The sequence below is a fragment of the Crotalus tigris genome, unplaced genomic scaffold (assembly GCF_016545835.1).
Source record: "Crotalus tigris isolate CLP2741 ecotype Arizona unplaced genomic scaffold, ASM1654583v1 scf7180000019768.410792, whole genome shotgun sequence".
NCBI lineage: Eukaryota > Metazoa > Chordata > Lepidosauria > Squamata > Viperidae > Crotalus > Crotalus tigris.
The window spans coordinates 260,117-277,015 of NW_024097703.1; the positions used below are offsets into that span (position 1 = coordinate 260,117).

The following is a 16,899-nucleotide window of genomic DNA, read 5'->3' on the forward strand; positions in this document are numbered from 1 at the left end:
ACAGTTCATTTGGTGACTGTTCAAAGTTACAACGGCAGTGAAAAAAAGTGAATTATGACCATTTTTCACACTCATGACCCTTGCAGCATCCCCAAAGCCACATGATCAAAATTCAGACAACTGGCAACTGACTCACATTTGTGACAGTTGCAATGTCCCGAAATCACCTTTTGTGACCTTCTGACAAACAAAGTCAATGGGGAAGCCGGATTCACTTAACAACTGTGTTACTAACTTAACTACTGCAGTGATTCACTTTAACAGATGTGGCAAGAAAAGTCGTAAAATGGAACAAAACTCACTTAACAAATGTCTCACTGAGGGCTAATAAACTGATAGCTTCTTTGGATTGTTGGGTGAAACTTTGTGGACGTTCTGTGTGGAGCATGTTCATCTGGTCATAGAGTCCCCCCATGTAGTCTTTGATGCTCCCTGAGCATCTGCAGGTTGTTTGCCTGCAGAGTTTCATTACCCAACTAGATAACATCACCAGTATCTAGTTGGGTAATGAGATGTCTTCAAACAAACAACCAAGCCAGGGAGCACCCGGGACTTCACAGTTCTCGCCTGAGCTACACATAAGCTCTTATGTAGGATCTCCTTTTTAGTTCCTCTGTGATGCAAAAGAGGTTAACAACATTGGTTTTGTGATAGAGACAGGTCTTGTCTGCAGAGAGAGGGAGGGGCTGGTTGGTAGGAGATGTCTCTCAGCACCCCTCAAAATAACAGAATAGCAAAGTTGGAAGGGACCTTGGAGGTTCAGCTGAAAATGGAAGACTAGACAGATATGGGGCTGGGGCAAGCATTTGCCATCTGAAAGAAAAGATAAGAGGAGCTCCTCCCACTTCATATGCAAAATGATTGACAGGGGAATCTTCCACATTGCTCATAGGACACGTCCACACCCTGTTCCAGCATGTACACCAAGAGCTAGAAACGCACATAGGACAGGTTGCAAACCATAGACTGCTTTGCCCATTCATAGCCGCCTAGCATTCAGGCATCAAGTCCATCTGGTTTCTGAATAACATTTTGCACCAGAAATTCTCTTTATTCTACTGTTTGTGAACAACTTAACCTCCAGCACGATGATCAAAGTTCAATGCAATTAATCCTGCCTGGAAAAAAAAAACACTAGAGCAAAATACCACTTTTTTTTTTTTAACAATGGGCTTACTGGAGTGAGAATTCTCTTCCAGCACTCCTACTAACCTGTTGCTTAATAATGCCACATATTGGATTCTGTCCAAAGTGGTTCTTGATGAATTTAAGGAACAATTTATTGAAGGGGGCCACCCTGATTAGCCTGAGCTACGCCACTATTTTATATGCAGTACTGATTACCAGTTAGGATCCCCATCTACTCAGTGGGACACCGCTAGGAATTTTCAATTTTAGAAGCTTGCTTGGAAAATTGAAATATCTTGAAAGAGTGTAGCAGCAAGTTATTTTTGGTATTACTGCCAAGAAAACTATGTGAATGTGTCCAGGCGTTGATTGTGTTTTAAAGGAGACATTCTTTGTACATGTCTATTCAGAAGTAAATAGTAGGGCTCCTTGGAAGTATATATGTGAGAACATAACTTGAGTTATGTTATGAACTGGGAAATTTGAGCAAAAAAACCAGCAGCATCCACAAGGTCACACTGCTTTTGTCACAAAGATGAAAGCTGTTTCAAGCCACCATGTTAACATTTTCTGCACCTTCAGTTGTGTGTATGATATTGCAATGCATGTGGAAAAGGAGAGCGGTTTGCATCACAATTTCCTGTCTCTGCTTTCATCAGTGCAACCTGCCCGCTCGTGTGGCCATAATCAATGGGAAAATATCATGTTTTTTAATATTTGTAATCCTTTGTTTGTAGGAGATGTTACCAAATGACTCTCTTTTTCTTCACAAACCAGGTAGATTTTGAAAGCAGAATTTGGCTTGGCTTTCTGGAAAATGCCGGAAATTCTCAAAAAGAACAGTTCTAAATCTTAGAACAATAAAGCTAACACTTTTGGAAAACTGTGGCAGATCCCCAGAGCTATTCTTTTGAACTAATTTTCATCTTTTGACTTTGCCCATGTGTTGCCACTTGATAAGGCCCAGGGCAGTTCACTTGAGTTCCAGCAATAGTGTGTTTCTGGATACAGCTGAAGAGCTGATTTTGCTAAATTAGTCTTTTCTTTAAAAGGAACATGTCATATATGCAGTGACTCCCTAATAAAGAAGTTTTTAAAAAAGTGGGGTGGGGAAGGAGATGGGGAGAAAGACTGGGCTGGTTGTGGTAAAAGAGGTGGCCTTTGCGTTTTCTGTTTGCGGAGTAGAAAAATATATATCACATGAAGGCCACACTTGGAATACTGCATCCAGTTTTGGTCACCATGATGTAAAAAAAATGTTGAGACTCTAGAAAGAGTACAGAGAAGAACAACAAAGATGATTAGGGGACTGGAGGCTAAAACATATAAGGAATGGTTGCTGGAATTGGGTATGTCTAGTTTAATGAAGAGAAGGATGGGGGGGGCATGATAGCAGTGTTCCATTATCTCAGGGGCTGCCACAAAGAAGGGAGTCAAATGAACTGTTGTAAGTTGAGGGCCATCTGTACAATCAAAACTCTGCCCATTTTTATATAACACTCTCCCTATAGTATTGGGAGACTTTTAACCCTCTTTCCACAAAAGCACTGTGACCTTGTAGATGCACCTGGGGTTTTTGCCCAGATTTCCCAGTTCATAACTGAGTAGATAATTCAAGTTATGTTCTCACATATATACTTCCAAGGAGCCCTACTATTTACTTCTGAATAGACATGTACAAAGAATGTCTCCTAATAAACATAAGTAAAGATATTATGGGGTAAAAAAAAACTTGGTCACACATTCTTCCCTTCCCTTCTATGTATTTCCCAAACTTCTAACCATCACACAAGTATTTGTACTATGTGAGTATGTTTTTTTTAACATTAAACATTGGAGATTATTTCTAATATCAGTAATTTCATGTATTATTTTTGATTAGTGTCTTCACTGTTCTCCTAAAGACATATTTCAAGTGTCTGAATTTGCCTTGATAGAAGTATATATCACAAATGAAATATTTTGTACCAGTTTTTCTTCAAATGATATCCTGGAGTACATTTTACTGATTTTTCCATAGCTCATCCCATTGTCCTACTCCGATAACTTCTTTGAAGTTTTGCATCCACTTTATCATGCAACTTTTAATTTGTTCCATCTCCACCATCTTTTTCAACCTAAGAAATTTGGATGCAAATTTCTTAAATTCCTTGCAGTGCCATCTTGAGTTCTTACATTTGAATAGCTGAGCTGATTTTATCCATTTTCAATAAAATAGCCATACAGGTGAAATCAGGCTGAAAAATAGTAAGGGCGGATAGAAGCTTACACGTGTCTCTTCCATTTGGTTTTCGAAAAATGCCTGCTGTGATACTTTAGAGTTGGTTGCAAAAAAGAAGAGTTTTTACATTTTAACAATCCTCTAAAAAAAAGTGGGATGGCTTGCACTTCACCTACTCTAGAGTAGACTATGCTCTCTGCTTTTCAAGGCAATAGCTCTTATATTAAATTATCTTTCTGATTTACCATCCTCTGGGCCCTAGTCATTGCTAGTGCCCTTGGCACATAATTTCTATATTTGTCCTATCAGAATTTGTCCGGAGTTCCGGTGCACAATTAAAAATAAATTGTGCAGTCCTTCCTCTAATGAAGCTGTAGCCTAAACAAATAAGGTCCTGTGCTGTAGCCAGGGGAGGATAACACATTTGCAGCATCACTGCAGCCTCTGATCAACACTGTTGGGAAGCCTGGTGCTCTCAGATAAACAGACCTCTCCCTATCACAATGGAACGTGCTTGCTATGGCTTCTCCTGGAACAGAATGCTTTTGCTTTCAGAACAACGTGGTCTCAGCAAAGACACAGAGTCTTATGGGGACCATGAAAAAGAAGACAGAAATAAGCTATGTAGGGAGGATGGAGGAATATGTGTGGGGGAAAAAACAATTTTTCTTCCTGGGAAAGGATTGCTTCAGGATTAGCTACAATCAAGGTGACAGCTGCTTGGGGAATGGGCAAGCTGTCCTTTCATGGCAGATATTTTGTGAGGACATCCAAAACACATATCCAAAATCTCAAAGAGTTTCACTGTTTCCCCCAATAAATTTTGCCTCTACTTGGTGCATATCCAAGAACAGAAGAAGAGAAAACTACAAGGATTCTCCAGATCTATAAATCCATATGTTTGCCTGTAAAGCATTGAATAGCCAAACTACCTTTGCCTTTTCCTAGCCAGTGGACTTAGAAAAGAGGAAGAAGTTATAATTATGGGTTAAGGACTCCCCCAAATAGTCAATCCGTAGGAAACAGTAAACCCAGGCTAGAGAACATCCAGGAGTTAACCACACCATAATTCCAGAATTTCATAAAAAGAGAAAAATCAAAATACTGTATATGTTTCAGAGGTCAAAAAGACAATGCAAATGTTCATTGCAGGGTTCAAGACACCTTGACAAAAAACATGCAAAATACAGAGCTGGTTTCCAACATTGGGTCACTCCTGGGTGGATTGTTTTATAGAAGCCTGATTCCCCATACAACCAGCATGAGTATGAATAAATTGGATTGGAGGGCAACTTAAAGATTGATCCCTAATACTACTCCAAAGAGGTTTTTCTTCCAGTCTCACTTTCTGCACCCCGTAGTTGTTTGACTTTCTATCCGGCAATGATTCTCAATGTTTTGGAGGTTGTTTCAAAGAATCCAGCAAGAATCTGGAATTTCACAATCCAGATTATTGACTCATCCTTGCTTGCTTTGCTGATCCCAGATCAATAAATCTGTTGCTTCTAACACTCCTTAGGCTTCTTTGTCTTTTCTGAAGAAGAGTCTTTAATGATGGCTGTAACAATCTCTGTGTCTGATATGACTGGCATCTGCCCGCACTATTGGACACAAAATGTTGGATTTGATGGTGTTGTGCTTTGATAATTATCAATAAAAGGTGCGGACCAGACACCATGCCGTATAGGTGATCATGCATTATTATTCATCTCAGTGAGCTGGGATGAAAGAGAAAGACCTGATCTTCTACTAGTACCCCAAGTTGCACATTTGGAAATGTGAGTAGCTGTTGCAAGACACAATAAGATTGCATAGCTTGGGCTGGATGGGCTGAGTCCTTGTGCATAAGATTACATGGATAAGAGGTGCATTCATTAAAGGGATACCGAATTATTAGAATGTTTTCCTTCTTTGGGACTTTCTTATGAATGTCATATCAGAAGAGCTCTTGTAGTCAGCAGTGGGAGGTGCCAGATCTTCCCATGTTGATGCTGTTACTTGCATTTACTCTAGAAGTCACATTTGGCAGATGATAAGAGTAGCTGTAGCTGGCACTGCAGGGGGTGAGTGACTCTTTTGGAGAGAGCATCTGGAAAAGAGGAATCCATCTTCCTTGCTGGATCTAGCAAGATGCGTGAAATTGTGCATGTCCAGATTGGTCAGTGCGGGAATCAGATTGGTGCAAAGGTAGGACATTGCTTTCATTATGCTGCTTAACGATAATGAGCTATAAGTTCACACCAAGAAATGTGATAGACGTTTGGATGAAGATGCTATTACATTTGACCAACATGCAAAATCTATTAAAACGTAGGGTTTTTCAACACGTCAAAAGAGGCGATAATGTGAGGTCAAATAATGATTCATTTAGACCAGCATCCTGTTTCATATCAGATGCCTCAAGGAAACCTGCACAACTGAAAAAGAGATGTTCACTTCTTCCCAGCAACATACTAGCTTTGGAAAACAGCAGTAGCACATAAATATGACAATTAGTTTTTTTTTTCCCCACATTCATTTGTTGAATTGCTCTTTAAAGACATTTCGGGGTGCAAGTAGAGAAGAAAATGGATGCTGCTGTGAACAAATCCCTTAATACAAACCCAGTGAAAATATAGTATATTTAGTAAAAATGGCAAAGACTAAGAAGGTTTAAAGATCATAGTTCCCCCCGTGCTGGCATATTCCCCCACCTTGTCCATCCTTTGGACAAAATGCTGTGGTGGTGCTTGAGTTTTTCTGAGGAATCATTACTAATCTGTTCTCATAAAGATGTGGCCAAATCAATCCAGATTAGAAAAATAGCATTACAGCATTAATCAGCCACTAAAATGACAGTCTGGATTTTAGATCCTATCATTTCCTGCCAAGGAATTATTATAGTTGGACATTTGGAGTCCCCAGGCTGAGAAAATCTCCTGTGAATATTTACTCAGCGTAATTCTCACTTTTTAAATGGTAATTACCCTTTGGACAGTAAATTGTATTTGAAAATTAATTTATGGCATTCCTTTCTTGTTGTAAAGAAAGTATGTTTGAAACAAGTTCTGTATTTTTTTTTTACTCACAGATATGTTTGGTTGATGTAAGGCAAGCTGGAAACAAGTTTACAAAATAAGTGGCAAGAGGCTAGCCCTGATATAGATCGTATCCTGAAGAATTTTGTTCTAACCACAATTGATAGACAATAGTAACTATTTCCTAATGTAGGTCACTCGTAAATACAGGTAGCCTTCAATTAATGACCACAATTGAGCCCAAAATTTCTGTTGCTCAGTGGGACATTTGTTAAGTGAGTTTTGCTCCATTTTATGATCTTTTTTGCAACAGTTGTTAAGTGAATCGCTGCAGTTGATAAGTTAGTAACCAAGTTGTTAAGTGAATCAGGCTTCCCCATTGACCTTGCTTGTCAGAAAGTTGCAAAAGCTAATTCAATGACCTTGGGACACAGCAATGGTCATAAGTATGAACCAGTGGCCAAGCATCTGAATTTTGATCACACAATTGTGGGGGTGCTACAAAGGTTGTGAAAAATGCTCATAAGTCACTTTTTTCAGAGCCATTGTAACTTTGAACGGTCATTAAATGAACTGTTGTAAGTTGAAGACTACCTGTATTCTTAGTGATGATGGAAACAGCTGCCTATAAGAACTCAGTAAAACTTCTGGAAATAAAATGTCTCCTAAATTACAAGGACTCAGAAGGGGAATGAATCTTCATGCTTTCCTTTGGCTACATTTCCTAATGACTCTGGAAGAATATAGTCTGATTCAGCATGACACTTTTGTACACATCCCAGTTTTGAACTGTAGACTATTTGTAACTATCAAAGTATTCTTTTTACTGCAAACTAAATGCAAGAGGTTTTTAGAAAGCTTGTAATTCCAAAATGAGGGCGTTCTTGCATTTACACCCTCATAGTCCCAGATAAAGGCTCAGCAGGGCTGAATGTCAAAGTGGACATGAAGATAGAGGTTGTGGGGTAAGAATCCAATGCCACACATTGCCTTCTACTCCAAGTCAATGTTGGACTGGTAAAAAGTCTGTCTATTGCTGTCTCTCTGCTTTTGATTCTTACAAGTCTGGGTTGAAACGAATTGGTGAAGATATAAGAATAAATCATAATTAACGAATAGTGTACAATGCAATTCAAAGATTGTGAAAGTTATTTTAAAACCTGAGTTTAGCAGTAGGGAGGAAAATTAAACAAAGTGGTAAAATGTGCTAGCACAGCTTTGGGAATACTTTCCAACCCTTAGTCATGAGCAGAGAAAACCTCTCTCTTTTTGTCATTGTAAATAAAGACAGAAGATTATATCTGTGTGTTTAGGTGAATTTCTGTTCTTCCATCATGTTGCAGTTGTGTTTGTCTACATGGGTGCACAGGGTGGGCTGCACATGCTCTGCTTTAAGTCACATGACCAGAAAAGAGGTATTTTTCTTGAGTGTTTTTCTCTGCAACCTTCGGCCAAATCTGGCCCATTTTAAAACTGGACCTTTCTTTTGCCAAATTTGGTCTTATTCTGTCCCACACTGGCAGTTCTGGATGCCACAGAATCTACTTTCTTTCCTTTCCTCCCCACCTGGTTTTACTAACACGTAACCTGAGAAAGAGTTCTCAAGATTGCAGAAGGAATTGACTGTTTCAGTGCGAGCAAGATGGTGTTAACTCTTAGTAACCCCATTGAGGGAATGGGTAGGGGGGAAAGAGAGAAAGAAGACTGGGGAGAGAAACCAGGATGAATAAGAACCTAGAAATACAAGCAGAACTGTCGGAAGTCATATTAAATGTTCATAACTACCCAAAGCAATCCAAACCCACCTGACAGTGCAAGGGAAATTGCTCTACTAACTTGTGGCAAGTAACCAATTTTCAGTTTCAGGATTACAGACAGGGAGCTGCTGTTTCCCGATCTGACACACATGACTATTTTTATCTGATTTGTTTATCACCTTGATTTCCTACTAGGGAGGTGAAGGGGGGGGGAGGAAAATTCATGCATTAAGTCAAGGAAAAAAAGAGAGCTCATTCAAATTCCATGTGTGCTGCCCCACCCATGCAAGAATGCCAGTGATCCAAGCCTTTCACGACTTTACCAGGCCAATAAATACATAAATAAATAACCAGGTGGAATGCTTGCATTATCTGAGTCTGTTTGTCCTCTTTCAGTTCTGGGAAATCATCAGCGACGAGCATGGGATTGATACCACAGGAAATTATCACGGTGATTCACCGTTGCAGCAGGAAAGAATTAATGTGTACTTCAATGAAGCGTACTGTAAGTAACTGAGCAAAACAACTTTGCTTGCATGGGCAACTACAGAGGTTAAAAATAGAACATGTTTATAATTTATGTATCACTATCAATGCCAGAGATTCAAGAGTGCCTTAACAATATTATTATAACACAATAAATAAAATGCTTTGTCATCTTTCACTGCCACGAAATCCACTTCTTTTAAGAACTGCCAAATGAGGCTTTCTCTGCGCAGAAACTGCTTTGTATATTAGAACTGCAGCATCAAAAATTCTTAGTTTGCACTCGACTTGGGGTTGGCAAACTGCAGGCTATGTGCCAGATCTGGTCCAGAGAGTTCTGGAGGTTGAAGTCCACACATTTTAAAGTTGCCAAGTTTGAAAAACACTGCTGTAGAGATACATTTGTAACCCAGGTAAGATTGACCATCCTATTAATCATTTATTAATTGCTTTCTATATTGGAGGGGCAGGAGAGGGGGGGTCAACCTATTCTTCCAACTACCAGAGGGCAGGACAAGAAGCAATGGGTGGGAGCTTATTAAAGAGAAATCCAACCTAGAATTAAGGAAAAAGTTTCTATTGGCGAGAACAGTTAATCAATGGAATGTGAGGAGTTAACCAGTGGAACAGTTTGCCTTCCGACGTTCTGGGTGCTCCACCACTGGAGATTTTAAAGAAGAAACTGGACAGCCATTTGTCTGGAATGATATTGAGCCTCCTGCTTGAGCAGGGGGTTGGTCTTCCTGGGATAGGCAACCTTGGCTCTTTGATGACTCATGGACTTCAACTCCCAGAATTCCTGAGCCAGCATGGCTGAGCTTGGAAACCTCTCCCTTTCCCCTCAGCATAGCTGGCTCAGGAATTCTGGGAGTTGAAGTCCATGAGTCATAAAAGAGCTAAGGTTGCCTACTCCTGGTCTAGAAGACTTCTAAGGTCCCTTCCAACTTTATTACCTTTCAGTGAAGCCACAAAACCCCCAGTGTTTCTCAACCTTGGCAACTTTAGGAGGTGTGAACTTCAACTCAGTCCACACTTCTTAAGATTAGTAAATTGAGAAACAGTACTCTAGGATTACAGTATTTGATCATTCACAGCTGAATATATATACTGCTCAAAAAAAAAAGGGAACACAAACGTATAGGATCCTATACGTTTGTGTTCCCTTTATTTTTCTGAGCAGTATATTATCTCAAGAGAAAGATGAATAATTTTGGAGTTAAATTCTTTCCTGTACAGAGGAGATGATACGGTTGCAAAGTCTGCAGCATTTTAAAATCACCAGTCTCATTGGATATTGCCTTCCAGAATAGATTTCTGTGAACAGATTGTGTGGATGTGATGATTTCCTTAATGTAATAAAAGCCCTATGTCAGGGGCAGGCAACCTTGGCTCTTTTATGACTCGTGGACTTCAACTCCCAGAATTCCTGAACCAGCCATGCTGGCTCAGGAATTCTGGGAGTTGAAGTCCACGAGTCATAAAAGAGCCAAGGTTGCCTACCCCTGCCCTATGTGTATGTCACCAACTTAACATAAATTTCTCAGGCGTTCATAACTTTCAATATATTGCCATCTAACGGACATAGAGGAAATTGCATAAACATTTGATACTACACAGTCCTTGACTCATGACCACAATGAGCCCAACATTTCTGTTGCTAAGCAAAACATTTTGTTAAGTGAATTTTGCCCCATTTTACAACTATTCTCGCCATACTTGTTAAGTGAATCACTACAGTTGTAAGTTAGTAACATGGTTGTCAAGTGAATCACATGACCTCAGGGACGCTGCAACCATCATAAATATGTGTCAGTTGCCAAGCATCTGAATTTTGATCACGTGACCACAGGGATGCTGCAACGGTTGTAAGTGTGAAAAACAGTCATACGTCACTTTTTTCAGTGTCATCGTAACTTTGGTCACTAAATGAACTGTTGTAAATTGAGGATCACCTGTACTCTTGCCCACTGCCAGGTCTTTCCCCACATATTTTGGCTTTCTTTTTATGTTCCACTTTTTATTTGTTTACTGGTAACAGATATGAAGATTGTGGACAGTGTTTCAGCAGTTTTCCAAAGCCTATTTCTAATTAGTAGGGGATTGTCCAACATGATATCCCTGTCCATTCTTGGCCCTCTTTAGAAAAGTCATCAGATGCTGTGTTGGGGGTCAACTGGCTAACCCCATTTTGAACTGATTGTCTCTGGCTGACAATCATCCTGAAGTCCCCATAGATTCTGAGAAGCATCCAAAATGAATCAATCTATGTTCTAGTAATGTCAACATCATGTTGACCTCTAAGCCCGAACTGCTTACATTCCAGTTTAAAGACAATACCAATCCTACCATGTCTGTGTGCATGGTTTGGGTGACTTAAGTGTTTAAAATACTTCTGGAGTGTTTTAAATGAGTTCTGTAGGCTTAGGAAATGTTCAGGTGAGGCCTACAAGTGATTATTTATCATATCTTTGATCCATTGTGCTGCAGCTCATAAGTATGTTCCTCGTGCTATCCTGGTAGACTTGGAACCTGGAACAATGGACAGTGTGCGATCCAGCAAAATAGGTCCACTCTTTCGGCCCGATAACTTCATTCATGGTATGTATATGACATTACTTATAAAACTAATTTAGCAAATTGATACTCACAGAAGCAACATAGCTGACATTCATCCCTTTGAGTCACTAAGATATCAGTATCTTTAATCATAGCTTCAGAACACCTAACAGCCTAATTTTTATGAGGAGAAACTTAATTGTTTTTTATGCTTTCAGTGAAAGCTTTGTTATTAACTCTAGTTTCATGTAATTCATTTTAGGCTCTAGGGAGCACATTAGCAAACAAAATAGATGGTAGTGACATTCCATATGGATTAACCCTTAGCCTAGTTCAGGGACAGGCAACCTTGGCTCTTTTATGACTCATGGACTTCAACTCCCAGAATTGGGAGTTGAAGTCCACGAGTCATAAAAGAGCCAAGGTTGCCTATCCCTGGCCTAGTCATTAGCCCTCCACATTTGCCTCTTGTGTTTCCTCTTTCAATCACACTGCCTCCACCTCAAAAGACACTCAGAGCTGGGGGGAGACTTCCCTGCTTCACAGGCTGCTGCTCCCCACTGCTTCCACTGCCCAAAACATTGTCAAGAACTTTTAGAGATTGCAGCTGATCCCTCACCCTCCACCAAACCCACCAACACTTCTGCTGCTGACACCTTCAACTGAAGCAGTCCAAAGCAACAGAGACTTTCCAGAACCAGTTCCTCTTTTGCTAAATATCACCAAATCCAATTAGAATTGACGATCATATAACAGTTTGGTAATACAATTCCACTTTCTTGTCACAACTGCCAAAGAATCACTCAAATCAGGTGACACTTTCAACTCTAAAGTCTCAACATTCTTGGGAGCTGAAGCAACCGCAGCCAAGAAAGGCGCCACCATTTTAGACTCAACTCCTCCTACATGGAGGCAGGTGCCTTATTCATTCTATAATTAATTACAATTTTACGTTAGCTGCAGGATCTTGATATGGAGGTTGAAAATTTTGTAGGTTTTTGTAAGCAAATAATTAAAGATGGCATTTTTAAAAAAAAAATTCCTAGAGAAAAAAACAACAAAAAAACAAAAAAGAAAAAAACCCATACACCTATAACAGTTCCATAATGGTTATCAATCTGCTTAAAATGTTTAAGTGGAACCTATATATATATATATATATATATATATATATATATATATATATATATATATATATATATATATATATATTTTGATATAAAATTCATTTTCTTCCCTAAATGTCAAGAAGTACTTTCATGCACCTGTTAATAACTTACCGGCATTTAGGAAGACTGGCTGAGGTCCTGCCTTGTTTTAGAGATAAGCTTTTTGCATTTGGGTAGAATAATTAATTTTTCAAATGAACTGCTAATTATTCAATGGATATTTAACCAGCTCTGTTTATAACTATATATTTACAGGAAATTCAGGTGCTGGTAACAATTGGGCAAAGGGTCATTATACCGAAGGGGCCGAATTGATTGAAAATGTAATGGACATTGTGAGGAATGAATCTGAAGGATGTGACTGCCTCCAGGGCTTTCAGCTTGTCCATTCTCTTGGAGGTGGGACAGGCTCTGGAATGGGAACCCTTCTGATTAACAAGATCAAAGAAGAATATCCTGATAGGATCATGAACACTTTCAGTGTGGTGCCCTCACCCAAAGTTTCAGACACTGTTGTTGAACCGTACAATGCCATCTTATCCATCCACCAGCTGATAGAAAATACAGATGAAACCTTCTGCATCGACAATGAAGCTCTGTATGACATCTGCTTTAGAACACTGAAGCTCCCCACACCAAGCTATGGAGATCTCAACCATTTGGTGTCCCTCACCATGAGTGGTGTCACTACCTCACTTCGCTTTCCTGGCCAACTCAATGCAGATTTGAGAAAGTTGGCCGTCAACATGGTGCCTTTTCCCAGACTTCACTTCTTTATGCCAGGATTTGCTCCACTAACAGCTCGGGGCAGTCAACAATACCGAGCTCTGTCAGTCCCAGAACTTACGCAACAGATGTTCGATGCTCGGAATATGATGGCAGCTTGTGACCCACGTTACGGGCGGTATTTGACAGTGGCCTGCATCTTCAGAGGCCAAATGTCTACAAGGGAAGTGGATGAGCAGTTATTGGCTGTGCAGACTAAAAATAGCAGTCACTTTGTGGAATGGATCCCCAACAATGTTAAAGTGGCTGTTTGTGACATTCCTCCTCGTGGTCTAAAAATGTCGGCCACCTTCATAGGTAACAACACGGCCATTCAGCAGCTCTTCAGACGCATCTCTGATCAGTTCTCAGCAATGTTCAGAAGAAAAGCATTTCTCCATTGGTACACTGGTGAAGGGATGGATGAAATGGAATTTTCTGAGGCAGAAGGCAACACCAATGACTTGGTTTCCGAATACCAGCAGTATCAGGATGCGAAAGCTGATGTAGAAGAATATGAGGAAGTGGAGGAGGAAGTCAGGGAAGAAGAAAAGGAAACAGCTTAAATGGAAAAGCAATGACTGACCTTTGATCTTTAAAAAACAAAACTTTATTAATATGCCAATTATTACCAATTAAAGTGGCTGGCCTCACTCCAAAAAGGAACTTTTATTAAATCAAATGCAGGAACAATTACTATGCATTAAGCTAAGATGTATCTAACTCTTTTTTTTTTCTCTTAAAATGCATTGAAGAACTAACCCAACATCTTAGTGTTTGATTTAAGAGCTTCATCTTGGGCAATGAGTATTTCCTTTGAATCAGTGCCTTAACTGTAGTGCTTCAAACAAAGAAGCAAAGCTAATCACATGATGTGCTAAATTAGGAGGGCAGAGAATGTGATTGTTCAACTTGTAGATTTTGCTGTAGAACAGGTCTAGAACATGTCTTAACCCTGGCAACTTTAAGATATGTGGACTTCAACTCCCAGAATTCCCCAGCCAGCGCACATATCTTAAAGTTGTCAAGGTAGAGATACACTGACTTAGAGTCTTGTCACTTGAATATACCAGCCAACCTATATAGTTTATTATGGAGAAGGACCACTGCTATTGCCATTTGTGTTTCACTCTTCTAGTATATTTAAGCTTTTGCAGATTTAAGATGAGCAGCTTAATGAATATAAACTCTAACAAGATTAAAAATTATTACCTCTTAAATCATTTGACCTACATTTTATGTGGACCTTTGAACCTATTAATTGGACAGACGTTCTTTTCATTGGATCAGCTCTCTCACATAAGGCAAGAATATAGGAATGATGCTGCAGGATGAAATCAAATGGTCCAGAGTTCCACCAGCTAAACATTCTGGAAAGGGTTCAACAGCCCTTACCATTATCTAAAAACATGTCAATTGCCTTTGAACACAGAGATTTTATTTAACCACGATAGTTAAAAGCTATTGATAGATCTTATTATTAATTTACCCAGTCATTCATTAGAGTCTAAAAGTGATGGATTATTTTCATTTTGAATCAATTAATATAACACAGTGAGCAGCACTGGGTTGGTTGGTTGGAAAGCTGAGCTCCACGTGATGGCGTGAGCTCCCATCCTTGCCCCAGCTCCTGCCAACTTAGCAGTTCAAAAGTATGCAAATGCAAGTAGATAAATAGGTACCCCTTTGGTGACATCATGCTGGCCACATGACTGCAGAAATGTCTTTGGACAGCACTGGCTCAATAGCCTGGAAACGGAGATGAGTACCACTTCCTATAGTCAGTAACAACTAGCAGAGGAAAACCCTCCTTTACATGTTATCTTTTTTTAATGTAAAGCATTACAGGTAGTCCTCTACTTACAACTAATCATTTAGTGACTAAAGTTATGACAGCATTGAAAAAAGTGACTTATGACTGGTTCTTGCATTTATGATGGTCAGTGTCCCTGCAGTCATGTGATCAAAATTCAGGCATTTGGCAATCATGATGGTTGCTGCATCTCAGGGTCACGTGATCATCAACTGTGATCTTCTCAGTTGGCTTCCAACAAGCAAAATTAATGGTGGAAACTGGATTTTTAAATATGAGATAAGAGACATAAAGAGGAAAAATAAAAAAGAGGAAATACTAAGTGTGGAAATAAAAGAAATCTTGGCTATTAAATTGGAGACTCTAAGAGACTCTGGAGAATTACAAGAAAAATAAAAATATTACTTCGTATTATTAATTGGTTGATGCAGACGGTGAGAATCATGTATAGATCAGAGGTGTATCTGGAACCTTAGACTGTGGGGGAACCGTGATTTTAAACTGATCATTTAAAATTTGGAAATGAAAAAGATTAAACTTTACATTTAAAATATTAAAGGAAAATTAAAATTAAGAAAAATTTTATTAGGTCATCTAATAAAAGATGGAATGCTAAATTAATTAAGATATGTATAAACTGAAGATTATTAATGAATGTTAGAAAGTTATTTTATGTTTGATAGAATAAGAATTGTGTTGATTTGAATATGAGACAGCATATAATAATATATAATATATATTAAGGGGGAAAGAGGGAATTAGTCGTCGTAATACTTTGAGATTTGTATTGATGATATTTAAATGTAATGGAATTATTGTACTCAGCTGCCATGTTGTTTTTCAAATATGTAAATGTAATATTAGAAAATTAATAAAAATTAAAAAAAAGATTAAATACAGCCATTTAGAGGGGTACAATACATTCTGCGGAAAAATACTATTTAATGTATCAGATCATATTCTATGTAAAGTATGCATGTGTATATATGGAATTATGCTTCATATTAGTATATATGTATATACACACATATACATGTGTTTGTGTACATGTTTGTATAAGCACTGAATTTTCAGTGGTTTGAGCAAAAGTCCTGAAATGATAATATGTACATATTTTCCTTATAAAAATGTGGTAGCATTATTTACAAGATTATTAGCTATAGGATTTATATATAGGAGAACTGGTACCAGGTTACAAAATGTGTACTCCCACCTTAAGCATGAAAGCTGGCTGGGTGATTTTGAGCTAGTCACTCTATCATAGCCCAATCCACCTCACAGGGTTGTTGTTGTAGGGAAAACAGGAAGGAGTATCTGGTGTGTTCACCACCTTGAGTTACTTATAAAAATAATGAAACAGGATAAAAGAAATCAAAACAAAATTTCATGTATAGGACAGACAATGTATTATATAATAACTTTATTGGCCTTTAAGCTGCTCCAGGACTCTACTAGTTTCTCTACCAAAGACTTTTCAAGGGTACTTTCTTGTAATTGCTTGTAGAAATAAATTTGCATTTCTCAACTTGATGTTAGGAATCTCTCCCGCCTGTGTCCCTCCCCCCCCCCAAATGAGAACAGGAGATTGCAGACAACTAAGTCAACCGGTGCAGGAAGCCCTGGAATGGCCAGTCCAGGGCGCCTGGTTGCAGTGCTGGATGGCTTTTGCTCCTCCTAGAAGCCGGTGGCAAGAGAAAAAAGTCGTTCAAACTTCAAGCTAGCTACTGGACGCCTATTCACACTTTTTCCTTTTTTTTTTTTTTTTTTGGAGTACTTGTCTGCCAACCCACCCCATCTGTAAAAGAAAAAGTCTTCCACCCAAGCATAACTTTTAAGGATCTTTGAGAGGGAGAGAGAAATAGAGAGAGGGAGAGAAAGAAAAATAGAGAAAGAGGGAGAGAGAAAGAGGAGAGGGAGAAAGGGAGAGAGAAAGAAAGGGAGACAGAGAGAAAGAGGGAGAGAGAGGGGGAGAAAGAAAGGGAAAGAA

At 39.0% G+C, this 16,899-nt stretch overlaps 1 protein-coding gene across 1 annotated transcript; it reads left to right on the forward strand.

Moving 5' to 3' along the window:
• Nucleotides 1–5,353: 5,353 nt before the first annotated feature.
• LOC120317706 (tubulin beta-6 chain) lies at nucleotides 5,354–15,470 on the forward strand. The gene is made up of 4 exons (XM_039364515.1): nucleotides 5,354–5,536; nucleotides 8,520–8,628; nucleotides 11,097–11,207; nucleotides 12,590–15,470. Exons 1-4 carry the CDS (start codon nucleotides 5,480–5,482, stop codon nucleotides 13,663–13,665), a joined length of 1,353 nt encoding a protein of 450 aa, XP_039220449.1. The 5' UTR covers nucleotides 5,354–5,479; the 3' UTR covers nucleotides 13,666–15,470.
• The last annotated feature ends 1,429 nt before the right edge of the window (nucleotides 15,471–16,899 follow it).